The 16,885-nt window shown below is 43.0% G+C and overlaps 1 protein-coding gene across 7 annotated transcripts; it reads left to right on the top strand.

Moving 5' to 3' along the window:
• The first annotated feature begins 5,861 nt into the window (after positions 1 to 5,861).
• Positions 5,862 to 14,666, top strand: gata5 (GATA binding protein 5). 7 transcript variants are annotated; one of them, XM_060064051.1, is made up of 7 exons: positions 5,862 to 6,147; positions 6,591 to 7,169; positions 8,918 to 9,096; positions 10,071 to 10,199; positions 10,802 to 10,886; positions 11,191 to 11,315; positions 11,607 to 14,666. In XM_060064051.1, the coding sequence occupies exons 2-7, from the start codon at positions 6,689 to 6,691 to the stop codon at positions 11,715 to 11,717; spliced, it is 1,110 nt and encodes a 369-aa protein (XP_059920034.1). In that variant the 5' UTR covers positions 5,862 to 6,147; positions 6,591 to 6,688; the 3' UTR covers positions 11,718 to 14,666. The 7 variants fall into 7 exon arrangements, with proteins under 7 accessions (XP_059920034.1, XP_059920025.1, XP_059920058.1 ...); XM_060064042.1 differs by having other exon boundaries at positions 5,871 to 6,147; positions 6,588 to 7,169; XM_060064075.1 differs by having other exon boundaries at positions 5,872 to 6,147; positions 6,588 to 7,169; positions 11,610 to 14,666.
• Positions 14,667 to 16,885: the final 2,219 nt, after the last annotated feature.

Raw genomic sequence — 16,885 nt, 5'->3', positions numbered from 1 at the left:
AGATAAATTAAAAAAAACAAAGAGAGAGAGAGAGAGAGAGAGAGACATCGCTGGCCTAACAAAGAAACGGTAATGCATGGACGAGAGCAGAGAAAGAGACTATCAATGTTAATAAATATTGTTACGTAGGACTAGGACTGAAATTTAGTGTGAAGGCCATGGGGCCAAAGCCGCTAAAGCGTTGAGCTGGCATTCCAGCAGCACTTGAGCGGGCAGGTAGACAGACAAATGTGTTAAGTGAAATTGACTTAAGATAAGAGTCAGAATGAATCAGACAGCCATGCTCGCCCTCTGTTTGTGTACCGGGGTACTTCAGGCTAGGCGTGGGGCTGGGGGGATTCATGTGTGGCTGTAGTACCCAGCAAGTACCCTTTTGTAGGGTGTGAAGGGTTGCTTAAGAAAAGTATCGGAATAAAAGGTTGTATTCCTGCTTGCTTGGTTGTGTGTTTTTTTCAGTATCAAATGTTGATTACAACTATTTTGCAGGTCAAAACAACCAGAGGAAATCACTGAAATCAATCCCCAGTCAACCCTGAAACAAGGTACAAGTAAACTTAAATTGTGTTATGAGCTATCATTATAAAGAGGATTATTGGAAGTTCCCTGCGTAGTGGAATGTGCCCCAACAGGAGGCATTGACCATCTGAATATAACGAGAAATTAATAATTCTTTCATTTGTGTTTTGTTGTTTTGGTAAACTACTATTACAGAGGACAGAGACATAAACTGGTGATGTTTGGATGTGAGGATCAGATCATGATTTAAGCCTGTTTAAAGGCTTTTTTTTTTTAAAAGGTTGTACTTTTCGAGCCGGTGTCTAAACCTTGCACAAACAGAGGACTCAAACATCAACATGCAAAGTCCATCCAACGAGGCTGGACCCTGGACTACTGTAGTCACTTCCTCTTTTTGCACAGCCAACCCCCTGGCTACTTCCTCCTCCGTGGAGAGCAAACAAACAGAGCAACGTGATGCTAATGACCATGCCGTTTTGTCAATATTAAAAGCAAATATTTTTTTTATCAGACCTATTGTACATTCATTAAGTTGCTTATTAGAAGCATAACACTTTGGAAGTGTACTGTGGTGTAGCCTCGGGCATGTTGACTTATGGCAGGATTTCTAGCAAGCGGTGTGACAGAATAGTGTGATGAGCGAGCACATGCTGGTTTGTACACAAACGTTCAATAATGTCAATAGCGCTGCTGGCAAATGTACCCTGGCTTGCATTCTGACCCAAGCACACAGACACATGGACACACATACACACACATAAACACAGACACACACACAAACACACGCACACACACACACACACACACACACACACACACACAGACAGACACGCACACACACACACACACACACACACACACACACACATATTATCTCACTCCCTCCCTGAGTGAAAGAGAGCTAGAGAGAGACAAAGATGGTTAAGTAGGTGGGTTGTGATGAGTTATAGTTAGTGCTCCCCAATCAGTTTTCACCAACCCGTTGTTTTATCAGAAATTTAAAAGAATAAATAATGTTGTTTTGGATCACAAGAAAAAGCATTTGCACTTTATCACAATCCATCTGTTTGTCACCGGCTAAAAACAAAAGGCTGTGCTCATATTTGCTGTGTAGTGAGGCTGTGAGTTAAGGAAAATGGCAGTTTGTTTGGCCATGTTGTGTGTTTCTGTGTCTGTGTGTGTCTGTAAGAGCAATATGCTTAGAAAAATCTAAATAATCCACTACACAACAAAGTTTTGTATGGTAAATTGATGATATTACAAATAAAAACATACAATTTGTTACAATAGAGATGAGTTGAGATATGATGACATTGTGACAACTTCATTTTTCTATTCAATTTCAATAGTTGTCTGCTACAGTAATATCTGGGCTAAACACACACACACACACACACAAACCTATAGTACACACAGCCAAACACACACAAAGACACACTCAAGCTAAAATATTAGCTTGTTCTAAGAAATCACCCATGCCAACAGCAGGTGTGTACCTTATATTCAAAAAATGTCATCTGGTCTAATCAATAGCAGGGTGCAATTGTTGCAATTATTGTGAACTTAAAGTCCTATAACAAAGGATTGTCTGTGTGTGTGTGTGTGTGTGTGTGTGTGTGTGTGTGTGTGTGTGTGTGTGTGTGTGTGTGTGTGTGTGTGTGTGTGTGTGTGTGTGTGTGTGTGTGTGTGTGTGTGTGTGTGTGTGTGTATGGATGCGTTTTATTGTGTGTGTGTGTGTGTGTGTGTGTGTGTGTGTGTGTGTGTGTGTGTGTGTGTGTGTGTGTGTACACATACACATACACATACTTTGACCAACTGCTTCTGGGGAACTGGAGGGGAATGTGCCTAAAATCCCCCCTCTCCACCTACGCTCCCCCAGCGCTCGCAGCGGCAGCGAGCTCAGGGCCTGTGCCAGAGATAGGGGCTTGACAGTGTGAAATGAAACACACAGATAGGGCCGTGGCAGCCAGGCAGACAGGAGCCAGTCTCTCATGGGTGCTGGAGATTAGCCTGACTCCTACTTCACATTCCCCAGGCCAGACCAGGCTGGGTTAGCAGGAATCTGGAGGGTGGCCGGGTTCTTATGTGGGGACTAAATCCTTCTTTCTTGTTTCTGCTGTTTTCAATTTGTTAAATTCCAATCCCAAGGAACGGACACAATCCGAACGGTTCAATGAGATCACAGTCAGGAGCCTTCCCCTGATGGGATCGAGTTCTGTTACATCCTGTATTCTGACTGTCATGTCGTCAATACTATCAGTTTGGACACAAACAGAAATCCGTAACGGGCTGTTATTGTTGATGTTGTTGTGATTGACTAATGTAAAGCCTTGGTGGGCTCTGTGTGTTCTGTGGTCCATCATCCAGCTGATCCCTGGCTGGTTGTGCTGGTGGGGAACCGTGTGGTGTGGACGGATGGAGAGCGTGGAACATCTTATCTGAAACAATCATTGCACAATTTGCACCCCTGACAAGTCATTAGAGAGACGATCTTCTGAAAGCGAGAGCGAGGTTGCAGGGTGCATGCCTTAACGCAAAGGCACAGAAACCATTTCAAACATAGACGACCCAGAGACACAATGCCGCTCTTTCAGTTCATGAACAATAAATACCACTGAGAAATCGTGGGGAGTTTGAGGACCAGGATTCCACACATGTCAAAGAATGAAGGCATGAAGGCCCGTGGCGTTGGGAAGTTGATCCAAGGTAAAGGACTCTTCCACAAAGATACACACACACATGCATACAAACACATACATACCCCCCCCCCCCCCCCACACACACACACACACAGACCGCACACACACACACACACACACACACACACACACACACACTCGCACAGTGATGGACAGTCTAAATGAGAGTGCAGGCAGCATCACCGTCACCTCATCTGAATGTGACTCCAGTCAGGAGAGAGGAGGCTTGCACTGCACCAGTTTGCTGTCCTATAGGAAAATCTCTAATCCAATCAGATTGCATGTGCTGCAATATACGTGTGATTAATCGGATATAATTCATTGTTTTCCTCATCAGCCTATTTTCTTCTGGTGTTTTTGTACCAATTACCCTTTAATGTTGACTAATAATGTTTTTTGATCCTAAGGGGAAAAATAAATCTCACAATGGTGGTGATCTCTCTTTTTTAGCAAGAAGATCCAGAAACTCCAGATCTGGGATGTTTTATTTGCCAAAAGCAACGTAGTGCGATGGAATTCCTATTTCTATTTCTTCCCACATACACGTAAAGGGCAAACATACATTTGAAAAAAAATATAGAAAATATTTTGTTTAACAATGTTTAACGATGATGTACCAACACTTTAATAAGCATCTGCCAAGTTGTGTTTGAGTTTGGCACACCTGGATATAGGGAGCCATGAGATCAGACCTTCATGATACTATGCAGATAGTGACTAGAAATCAAGTCAGTCTCTGTGTCCATGTAAGACAATATTTATTTGACAATCCAGCCCATCATGTTCGAGATGAATCCCATCTGTCGTCGTTCTCATCCCCAGATTCAGTTCTTCACTTCTATTTTCATATTATTATTCACTTTGAATAGCAGGTCGATTCATATTTAGAAAATGATAGCAATTATTTACTGGTGTCCAATATAAATCAAAATAAAATGAATACATAAGGTAATAATGTACGCTAAGGCCTGGTCCGACCTCTTCCATAGCACCTGCAATATGAGATTTCGCAACAATACAGGTCATGTGGTTGGATGTGGTGGACCTGCATGTTCTCCATGACTACGATCGCTACATCCCTATATTATAGGCCACATGTTCTCAGGGTTATTATTTCAAGTCACTTCTGTAGGCCAATTAACAAGTTACAATTACATGTATTAACATTCCGAAATGTAAAGTTTAGATCATAGTGTTTTGGAGCGATAGGCGTTACTGACATTCTCCTCCAAAGAAATGTTTGGCTTACTTCTGGTTGATTACGGTTTCATAAAGGTTTCTGTAGTAGCCTATCTGTATTTCAGTGGAGTAGGAGTGAGGATATGGGCCTGATGCTCATCCAGTATTATCCATATTATAATGTTATATATATAATATATATTATAATAGGCCTATATGTTATTATATGTTCGGTCCAATTAGGACAAAATAATCCTAAAGTAAGAAAAACGCTGGCGTTTCAAGACGGTATATATTTTTCGAAAGCCAAAGCGTCGTATTTTGGCACAATCTTAGTCGATAAACATTTAGGACGGATACATCTGAATCTGAATGATTCATTTTTTATGAACTAGACAGTTTTAATACGTTTCTATCTGAGCAGAACTGCTCCTCAAACGAGTTGAGTGAAGAAAGAACAATCCAATCTGATATGAAACGAAAGGACACAAAACTAATTTCGAAGATTGTCATGAAGTGGTCGAGAGAAGAATCTCACACGGGATCCGGCTTGATGAGCAGAGGGGTTAATGATGGACAGCAGAGGCCTTCCTACCCGGAATTAGGAGGCCCATACGGGCCTTCAGAAACAATACAGCATGAGTATAGCCCGGAATTAACATATTTAATTGACAAAACCATACTAATTTATATTTATGATTTTATGATTTATGATTGCCTGATTTATGAATTAATTTAGCCTATTAGAAGGCCTATTCGATTGCGTCGATTGGATACCTATTGAATTATACAATTGCTGCCATCAATTTAGGCCTACATGCAATTATTGACAGTTATAACAAAAACAACATAAAATGTATTATTATGAATGACTCCTTCTGATCGTATGATTACAGAGTAATTGGCGGTGGAATTGTAGGGCTGCAGCAGGCGTCTTGTGCTGATGCGTTCAGAAGTGTCAGTGCTTATTGTTCTTATCGTATTTATAGAGAATAACCTACCGAATTATCTCACCAATAAATCTTAAAAGACAACACTTTTTAGATAGGGTAGATGTAATCCTAGAGGGATTGGTTTTCCTAGGCCTAGGGAATTCAGCAAGGCCTGTACAAAATTGAAACGGGATCAAAGTCCTAACACTCAAATCAAATAGTGATATTGCTCACTCAAAAATAAGAACAAGATTTTTAAGATTACAATTTACGATTAATATTTTTAGATGAAATGGAACCCACATAACCTTACGTTTTCAAGTTCAAACTGATTAACTCAAATACACTAATATTCAAAGGCAAATTGTGCGACAGAAAAGCAGTTATATACCCCTTGTCAACCGGACAGCGCCTCGAGCGTCTATACCCAGGTGAGTCGCTCCTCGGACCGGCACATGCGGGCCTTTCCCCCTCTCCCCCCTCTCCCCGCCCGGCCTACCTTTGGACGGCAGCACGTCACGTGGTGCGTGCAGCCCTAAGGTCCCAGCAGGGAGCGAATGGGAGCGCAGTCATATCACAATTATCCGCGGCACGGCTCCTATCGTCTGATACCGAGGAGGACAGAGAGAAGGATTAAAGAGAGACTTAACAGTGTCGCAACGGACCAAACGAAACTCTTTTATTTTCTTTAAACTCCGGCTGGCCACGTTCCTCAGCTCCACTTTGATTTGGACATATTCAGAAGACCCCGACGCGCTCCGTGGAGGGAAAATAGGTCTGCAAAGACCCGGACTGGTCTATCATCACACCCTCCCTATCTGGTGAGACCAGAGCCTGAGGAAGTTGTCTCCTCCAGTGTGCGCCCAGGGCGGTTATCTGCGGGTGATCCGGCTGTTTGGGTTGATGTGAACATTAGGTTTAATTAGCCTACATACAGCGGACAGTTTAAGATATCAGCATTATCGGTGTCATTTCTAATCAAACTAAATGCAACTTTGAACGATGCCGGTGAAGTATGACAGATAATAACCAACTGTTTAAACTATTTTCCAGGTAGGCTATTGCTGTTATCTTATAGAAAAGCACACCAACGCAGCCACATTATTATTATTATTATTATTATTATTATTATTATGATTATAGAGTTGTGTTGGGCTGTAGTCTGGGTTTCCTTGGCATGTCCAACATGGTATGCATTTCTTCCTGACTCATTTACGCTTTTTTATTCTCCGCTGGGAGATTAAACGACCTCGTTGTGCAGCAGATCTCCAGCTGAGAGGAAACCACAGCCAGGAGTCGGGACGCGCAGGGAACACACCCCATTCTCCAGGAGACGAGGACGTCTGAGTTTTGACCGTCACCATGTACCAGTTATCCTCCAACCAGTCTCATTACGCTCACGACAGCGGGAGCTACCTCCACCCCGCCGCCAGCTCCCCTGTCTACGTGCCCACCACCCGGGGGGTCCCGTCGCTGCTGCCCACCCTGCCCTACCTGCAGAGCTGCGAAGCCCCCCACCAGCCCCACGGCCTGGGGGGGCACCACGGTTGGCCTCAGACCGGGACGGACGGCTCATCCTTCCCCCCCAACAGTCCTCACCCTCCTCCCGGCTTCTCGTACTCGCACAGCCCGCCTGTCAGCAGCAGCACGGGCCGGGACCCGTCCTACCACCAGAACTCCTTGGTCTTCAGCTCCCGGGCCTCGGCGGGGGGGCCCTACTCCGGGGCATACGCCTACATGGGCCCGGAGATGGCCGGCTCCTGGAGCCCGGGACCCTTCGAGAACGGGCTCCTCAATCTGGGAGGCCGACAGGGGGGCCTGTCGGGGAGGAGGTCCAGTCTCGGTACGCCATCTTCGTCGATCAGTCCATCCTTAAATACCGACACTGTAATAAACTAAGTGTTTATCATATAGGCTACAATTTTTATAAATCAAACAGATCAATTAAAAAGCCGAAACAATAGATTTTTTTTCTGACATATTATATATATTCAAGGCCTATATTATTATTATTATTATTATTATAATTATTATTATTATTATTATTATTATTATTATTATTATATAGGATTATAATAATTATAATTGGTTATTTGGATAAAAACAATATGCTACACTAAAGGCTTCCATTTAATTAAAATAAATTAGGGCTAGGCCTACTCTATTTAAGGCCGAATTATATTTAGCTTCCTCCGTCACATACTTAATTATGGTTTTACTTCTCTTATTTCTAGAATTAGGCTATTTAAGAACTTAATGCAGAGATTAAATGTCGTTAGAAGAGGCCTAACAATGGCTATAGTGCTAAAGCTGTATCCTAATTTAAGGACGATGCTATAAAGGATTTAGACAATACACGTTCTTTACAATAGAGGATGAAACAATCAATTATAATGTTAATTTAATCTTCACAAACAGTCGTTCGTTTTGATGATTGAGTGAATACACCCGCACTAGACACGGATGGCAAGCGGAACAGTTCCGCAGATGGGTCCAATCTCTCCATAACTCGGGACTTCCAATATTGAAATAAATATATAAATATTAGGCCTAATACTAGATACAAATACTATAAATATAACCTACTAAATATTTTTGACCATTTTTTAGTTGTGACAATGCCTGAGAAGTAGGTGTGGACCGCGGTCCTGCGTGTGAGTAATTGTACCTTTGATTTGATTTGTGTCCTGCAGTAGATCTGCAGTGTTTGACACCTCATCAACAGACTGATTCATTATGCAAAATACAATTCTTCGTTTATCCTGAATGTATATCTACTAATTTGGATTAGGCCTAGTATTTAGCCTTATAGTTTCATTTACTCTAATCTCATCCAAGCCTGTTTACACTATTCTATATTAAATAATTGAATTGCACATTCATTGGTTGAATTAAAAAAAAGTATAAAAATAAATGCATAAAAAAACAAATATAGGCTAATAATAAAAAGAGTAATTCGAAATAATACAAAATAAATTAGCCATCTTGCAGTTAAAATACACCTTTATTTATTCATGTATAGGCATTTTGTTTTATATGTTGGCTATGAAACATCAAGGTTTTGGGATTAGGAATTTAAGCTTTAGTGCTCGGAGTCCGTCGCGCGTCAGTCTGTGATTGATAGGGGCCCCCTGGATCCTAGGGGGGCCCTGGATTCTAGGGGCCGATAAGAGACCATTGACATTCCACCCGGGCTGTGCCCTCTTCTTCACCAGTCCTTACCCATTCCTCACCCCCCTGTCCCGGAGCCCATCCATCAGCCTCCGATCCTGCTGCCTCATCAGAGGCTGTAACTCCTGCGCTGATTGAGCCCGGCGTTGACCACTGCTCGTTTATCAACCATTAGCTCTTTGCTCATGTAATGACAAAGTTCTAAACCTAACGCTGACCCTTGCTCTATAAAGAGCCTATAGGTAAATGTATTGCCACTGGATATTACCACGCTCTTTAACGATGCCAATGAATAGATAACCTAGGCCTATATATAAGCGCTTGATTAGAAAGAAACAATCAGGCAACCCCTTTACTCGTAGACTTCATTCGTTTTAAGAAAACATTTTTTAAGATTGTGATTGTATTTTCATCTGATAGAACTGATGGACGAGATCCCGGGCGAGGGCCGCGAGTGTGTGAACTGCGGGTCGATTTCCACCCCGCTGTGGCGGAGGGACGGGACGGGGCACTACCTGTGCAACGCCTGCGGGCTCTACCACAAGATGAACGGCATCAACCGGCCGCTCATCAAGCCCCAGAAGCGCATGGTAACTGAAGTCAATTATGTTAGTCTATGCTCCTTCTGATGACATGTTTCAAGCTAACATCAGTTATTTATGGTTTCTTCTCCACATAGTGGACATCCGGGATCCCCATATACGGTTTTAGGATATTGTAGATTATTAAACACTACAAACATGGCCTCTTTGCCATTTCCGCCCAAGCCAAGACAGCCAATGGTTAAACTTGGTAAATTAAAACAGGTGGGCGTGGCTTATTTACCATTCCGCCCGCTTCCAAGATAAACTGAATTCATACCTGTGTTCGAGAGATGCTTCATGAACCAACTTCAGAGTGCAAGCTTGCTTACCTTGTGTCCCTGATTAAATCACGTGTTGAACATTTACTACCCTTTGAGTCAACGAGATACCACGAAGGATCAAATTAGTTTTTCATCACCAACCCATTTGGATTGTGTTGTTACTGCGGACAGAGTGTTTATCATGGCCCCTCCAAGGCCCCTCCATGGCCCCTCCAAGGCCCCAGGCTCACTGGAACTTGTAGCTCGTCAGCAGCTGTAGGGCTGAATTGGCTAATGCTGCTTCCAGCCTCCTATGCTGTTTTCTTTCTCTGTTCTTGTTTGTCCTGGAACGACCTTGCCCTTGGATCTGTTTTTAGACAAGGTCCTTCAAGGGGACCGACCACTGAGTCTGCCTTCAGCTCTTAAGTGCTTCTTGTTGGTCTGCAGGCCCAAGCTCCCCAGCCAGGCTATGTGTGTGCCCAGATCAAACTCCTTGTACACAACCACACTGCGAAAAAATAAGTAAAATAATAATAAAACATAATACAATTAAAAAGCAAATATATAGGCTGTGTTTTATAGACTAGTAAATGATTAAAATATAAAATGCCCTACTGAATTCTAGGACAATTCAGTATGGGGGCAGTATACAAAAGTACATCCATAAAGAAAGTCTGTGGAGACCTATTCAACTTTTTCGTCTTTCTTTCTCTTCTCTTGGCCGGACAGCAAACCACGTCTCGCCGAGCGGGGCTGTGCTGCACGAACTGCCACACCAGCACCACCACTCTGTGGAGACGCAACGCAGAGGGGGAGCCCGTCTGCAACGCCTGCGGCCTCTACATGAAGCTCCATGGGGTAGGTGGCAGGACCTTCCTTTAGATCGGAGAAGGATGGGACGACATTGAAAATATGGCAGCAGTCAGGATTTCAACTCGTCAATCCAAATCAACGGAATTGTTGGTCTAACGACACAATCGTAAAAAAAATATAGATATTGTCCTACTTTGTGGTGTGATAATCAGATTGTAGTATGTGTCAATTTCCAACAAATTTGTTGAAATATGGGCCTTCCTTCTGGACATCGCCTTTGTTACTCTGTGCCTTAATGGCCAAGACCACTACATCAGCCTGGACACTGTTGAGCTGCATTTAGGTGTTATGTGCATTTTCTAAACAACATATATCTATTTTTATGTGGATCTTCCGTCAAACTGAACCAAGTAGATAGAGTATACCTTGATGTGTACTTGTCTTCTGTTTGAAGAACTAAGCCCTCTCAAGCCAGCTTGTTAACCAACCGTGGGACCTTTGCAGTATTGCAGCAGCTTGTTGTTTCAAGTACAGCATTGAGCCAAGGGCATCGTGGTTATCAAGGTCTGGGGGCGTGGAGCGTTGTGTGAGGGAGTGTTCAGCAGGGAGGTACCGCTGGCTGAAGAACTGTGTCTTACTTCCTATAGGTGGCCAGGCCTTTAGCCATGAAGAAGGAGAGCATTCAGACCAGGAAACGCAAACCCAAGATGCCCAAGAACAAGACTTCCATAGGTAGGACGGATGGAGTAATGAATGAATGGAGAGAGAGAGAGAGAGAGAGAGAGAGAGAGAGAGAGAGAGAGAGAGAGAGAGAGAGAGAGAGAGATAGAGATAGATAGATAGATAGATAGATAGATAGATAGATAGATAGATAGATACCAATATTGATAGATAGATTGGTAATTAAACTTGATTAATGAATCAAATACTTTTCATGTATAACAGCAACACAAAGTGATTAAAAAAAGAGAATAACAACACAAAAACTTATTGACCGATATTTGTATGGGTGATATAACTGTCCTTCCTCCCTCAGGGGGCTCGGCAGTGTCTGACTCCAGCCCCCCGCCCTCCTTGTCAGAACAAGCCTCCACCATTAAGAGTGAACCCAGCATGGCGCCCTCGCCCTACGCCGGCCAGACCGGCACATCTGTCACTCAGGTACGGATAGACCTGGCATCACACACATCATTTCTTGAATCGATGAATTCCCGTGTCCTCATGCTGATTTACACGTAAACTGAAAGTATGGTATTTTAGCTTATTCTCAATCATATTTCAGTTGGCTTGAAATCCTAGAGCATATGCTTTAGCCGTGTATCAAAAGCAACTTCTGCTTTTGTTGTGTATCTGGAGCAACATATGCGTGTTGGGTGCTGTGTCTTAGTATTTCACGGTTGTATTTATCGGATATAGACCATTCACCTCAGTGCATATCCTTGTCGTTTCCAGCAGACGTCCTCTCAGTTGGACAGCGCCGTCTCAGGACACATGAAGTACGAGGATTACCCCTACACTCCAATCAGCCAACAAAACTCCTGGTGCTCTCTGTCCCAAGCCTGAGAACCTGTCCACAGGAGAACGCACAACAAACTATTCCTGGATCCTCTCTCTGATTACAGCCAAACATCTCCGTCACTCGTGGTTGAAACATACTCAGAAGTGAAGCAGACTTTCATCTTCATATCAGGACTTGATGTGACGAGGTGAATACCTGGCTTCAGCAGACCTCACGCCGTTTCCTTTCTAAGGGCTTTTTTATTCACATCTTGGCCGTCAGCTGAAGCAGAGTGCTCCTCAACCACAGCCTTGGTGGCCAATCAGTAAGAGGCGGACCACACAGACTATGACTCGACGGGTACATATTGTAGCGGTTGAACTGCGAGTTTTGTGTCGAGCTAAAGCTGGACCATCTGAAGGAGGCATGGAAGTGGTTCCTAAAAAGTCCTTACCCTTAAGCTAGGGTCCAACATAACACTACCTAAATATCAACCGCCTAGCTAGAGAAAAGACCACAAGACAATCAAACGGTTGGGGCCAGTCGTCCTTACAGCGTTTAGTCAGAGCCCCCGTTTCATTCTCTAAAGGTTCTTCTCTTGTTGAAGGTGCTCGCTGTTATAGCTGTCAATAGTTTTTACGCAATGCTTCCCCAGAAGATAATCAAAGTCTAATACAATATGTTATTGTCATCAGCAATGTTAACAAGCTATGGGAGGGGAGGGGGACACCTTTCTTTATTGCTGCTGAGTATGTGTCATTACCCACGTGTAGATGATTAACCTTTATAGATACATTATTTATGTTGAGATAAGGGCAGTTTAAAGCCATTGCGTACACGAAAGCGAGCCAATAATAACTCACAGCTCATTCCTGCTGTCTTTCAGCAGCACAATACGATTGATAATGTATGGATTTGATTTGGTTTGAAAAAACAAAGCACCATTGGTATACTGTTACTATGGTTCATTTGTAGTTCATGTCGTCTGTAACATTACTTTTGATTCAGAGGTCACAACATCAAATCTTTTTCCTAATTACATTCTGTATCTTGAAAACCCTTAAACCCTTGAAGAGAATAAAGTGCAATGGGTCCATTATTTCCCAAAAGCACATAATCAAATTGGATTGGCTGTATTTAGTTGATATCTTAAGGGATTTTTACTGTTATAATGTTTTGTGAAATGTATATAAACGGCCAGCCCTCTTAATCCTCTTTTTGAAATGCTCTTTACAATCTATCAAAGGTTAATAAACCAATCCCTAATTTATTTTGCATTCATTTTATCACTGGGAGTTTAGCAAATTTCTGAGCCTAACTGAATATATTTCTCTCTATTTATTTAGTTTTTAGCATCACACTGTGTGGGGGTTGAATCTATGTATTTTCTTGTGAGACGTGTGAATGTGGAAATTTCATTAGTCTTGGTTTTTCCAATAGCAATTTGAGCTTTTTTGATAATAACCACATGAAAACAACTGCTTGATCAATAAGTGTGCCTTCATTTTCTGTCGATTCATCCTATAGCTCTGTAATCTAAAACATGTCCCCCACCCATGTAGCGCCCAGCAGCAGCAACAGACATTATATCTGCACTTCTTTGTGTGTATGCACAAGCATGGGTACATATGTATTTGTGTGTGTGTTTGTGTGTGTGTGTGTGTGTGTGTGTGTGTGTGTGTTTTGAGGGTGTGTGCTCCTATTGGTCGCTCAAGCCGACCAAAGGTTATGTTCCAACTCTTCTTTATGGCCTATTGGTCCCATTCCTGGCTGGCACCGCCGAGGCTGGCCTCCAAAGGATACACACCCACCCACCCCTCCCCCCTACACACACACACACACACACACACACACACACACACACACACACACACACACACACACACACACACACACACACACACACACACAGTCAGCATCAGCAAGGTTCCATTTCTCCATAGCAACACAGAGGCATCAACCAGGCCCCTGTATATGGCTGTCAGCAGGCAGTGTGTTCCGTCTGCCTTATTGCTCTGCTCAGGCCAACCCACCTCATAGGCTAAGGCAATGTTATTTTTTATCGAACAAATTTTTATCCACGTCTCATTTAGTGATCTTAACTACGAAGAGTTAAGGTACAGAATTACAAAAAATGTATGTAAACTAACAACCTAATAACCCTTACGTTTCCTGTTCTCAAGTCTTAATAGTGTTGAATGTAACCATCCACACTATCTCAACACTACTTTCTGCATGGCAGCATTCTATGCCACATATGAATACTATCACTACTCTATTTTGACTACTTCCATACTTTTGTCATAATTAGCCAGGCAAGTCAGATTCAATGGATAGTGAGTTCAACTTGAAGCACGTTTTGTTTTTTGTGTCCTCAATGGATTCAGCCTAACCCCAACTCCTACCTGCTTCTTAAGGACGTTTCTTTTCACTATGGGAGATGTCATATTCAGGACAGCTATTTGATTGATTTATTCCCAATCCAATTGACGTCATGTGACGTCATGTGACAAAGCGCTAACCACACACACACACACACACACACACACACACACACACACACACACACACAACCAACTCTATCACACCTTTCTTTCTGTCAGAGCAGAGGGTGGGGCTGAGTGGGCATTCTCTGCGTGAGCAAACAGACGGGGCCCTCGACACAGAGAGGGCCAGGGGCCCTCCCAGACACATTTACATTCAATCGTCTCTGAATTGAGTGCAATCATTAGAGCCCAGGGACAGTAAAGGTCCCTGGAGTGTGACTGCTGTTTGTGTGTGGTGTTAAGAGAGGCAGAGGGGAAGGTTAAGGGGAGGGTGGACAGGGGGCCTGTTATCTCATTCAGACACCCCCCCTCAACACACTCACACACACACACAGACACACACACACACACACACACACACACACACACACACACACACACACACACACACACACACACACACACACACACACACACACACACACACACACACACACACACACACAAACTCACTCATTCACATACAAACTCACACACACACACAAACTCACACACACACACACACACACACACACACACACACACACACACACACACACACACACACACACACACACACACACACACACACACACACACACTAATAATATGTCAAATTTTATTACATCTAATCGAAATATGGCCTTTTAATATTTTTTATGTCGTACCTTATCCATATGCCACAAAGTGAAAAAATTATATTTTAGTTATACATTTATTTTGTATTTAAAAAAATATAATGCAGCAATAACTTTAAAGGTACAATATGTATCCTTGACATCGAGCATTTAAAATGGGTACTGCATTCCCAATGTACAATATTGGAGAGGGTTCTCTCCACCCCATGTGTTATCCCCAGAAATTGTTTTTGTCTTTGTCTTTGTTATGTGTCTGTGTTGGCTCTTACAGGACAGAAGACGGTTTTCAAGGTATCTGCCCCATTCAATTGTATGTGTGTGTGTGTGTGTGTGTGTGTGTGTGTGTGTGTGTGTGTGTGTGTGTGTGTGTGCGTGCGTGCGTGCGTGCGTGCGTGCGTGCGTGCGTGCGTGCGTGCGTGCGTGCGTGCGTGCGTGCGTGCGTGCGTGCGTGCGTGCGTGCGTGCGTGCGTGCGTGCGTGCGTGCGTGCGTGCGTGCGTGCGTGCGTGCGTGTGTGTGTGTGTGTGTAGACAGAGAGTGAGAGAGTGTGCCGGACCGGGGTGACAGGGGAACACATTCAGTCTGTAAATCAAAACCAGTAACTCTGTTGTCTGACGAGCAAATGCCCCAAAAGCTCCCATTGATCCATTTAGTGTCCTTGCATTTGTGCAGGTCGGTTTGTATTGGCAGCTAGGTGCTGAGGATGGGTGTGTGTGTGTGTGTGGGGGGGGGATGATGTTCACATCATCTTGTGGATGATGTGAACTTTTATAATAATAATGATAACAATATCTATGTTTGAATACATAGGGCATGCCCTTTCAGATATGTTTTAACAGAGAAGGAGCATTACAATTGTGTGTTCATCTGCACATGTTGATGAATGTGTGTGTGTGTGTGTTTGTGTGTTTGTTTGTTTGTTTGTTTGTTTGTTTGTGTGTATATGTGTTAATGTGTGTATGCGAGCAAAGAACACACCACACTTACAAGAACACAACATCACAAGTATAAAGGTCAAGGAATTAGGGCAAAGGTGGAAATACATCAAGATGTCCATAAACCAAAGGTTGGTCAGTGCGCATGTGCCAAGCAGCCTGCAGCTCACACACACACACACACACACACACACACACACACACACACACACACACACACACACACACACACACACACACACACACACACACACACACACACACACACACACACACGCACACAACACGCGCAAACGCACACATACACCACACGCAAACACGCACATACGCACCACATTCACACAAACACACACGCACCCACGCACAAACACACAAAATGTCAACGCACTTTTCAGCCAACCTAATATATAACAGTAAAAGCTATTTAATAATTGATTTGCATTCATAGTATACTACACTTTCCATTGAAAAATTCAGACCCACATTTAAGTCCAGATATTCTCCTGATTGGCCGTATGTGTGAACAACATATCCTGATATTTGTACCCTGAAAATCTCTGAATAATACTACCCCTGAGGTAGTATTTTCTCAGTAGGAAATGTAAATTACCGTGTATGTGAATGAGGAGTAGAAAGTCAGTATTTCTCACATCACTTCAATGGGCGTGTTGATGACACTTCTGCATGTCATTGAGTGGCCCCCTAAAAGTAATCAGCCTGCTGCCTTTTGTTTGCTGTATGGTTAAAAAATATTAAAATCTTGGCACTGCTTTTAAGAGTCACTTTCTATACGCTGCACGCGTATAGAAATGTTATTTTTTTGTATTATTCAGCAGAACATTATAGGGTCCCGTCCTTTCACTCCCTGTATTCTCAGTTAAACACAGAAATACATTTGTCCAAGTGTTAATTATATGCGAAATGAAGCAAAAAAATACGCCCTCTTTCTCCGGTAAAGCAGTCGTTCGCGATGCCTTTCTCGTCGTCGTTTCTTCTATTTGTCTCTAACTCATGCTCCGATCTTTCATCGATTGATGCTTCAGATTTTGTGGATGAAACGGAATATATGATGCACCGTATTAGCAATATTTAAGATGATTGCGAGGAGGTCTGCCCGTTCTGCCTCCATTTTGTCTA

Source organism: Gadus macrocephalus, chromosome 1 (assembly GCF_031168955.1).
Source record: "Gadus macrocephalus chromosome 1, ASM3116895v1".
Lineage (NCBI taxonomy): Eukaryota > Metazoa > Chordata > Actinopteri > Gadiformes > Gadidae > Gadus > Gadus macrocephalus.
Note: the sequence above shows the minus strand (reverse complement) of the source record. Positions and strands in the feature narration are given on the sequence as shown.

What these genes read in the sequence shown, in the direction of transcription:
- gata5 (XM_060064051.1), top strand. Translation starts at nt 6,689, where the DNA reads ATGTACCAGTTATCCTCCAACCAGTCTCATTACGCTCACGACAGCGGG. An exon ending in AGAAGCGCATGGTAACTGAA is followed by an intron (nt 9,097 to 10,070) that starts GTCAATTATGTT and finishes TTGGCCGGACAG; the next exon opens with CAAACCACGTCTCGCCGAGC. An exon ending in TCTACATGAAGCTCCATGGG is followed by an intron (nt 10,200 to 10,801) that starts GTAGGTGGCAGG and finishes TACTTCCTATAG; the next exon opens with GTGGCCAGGCCTTTAGCCAT.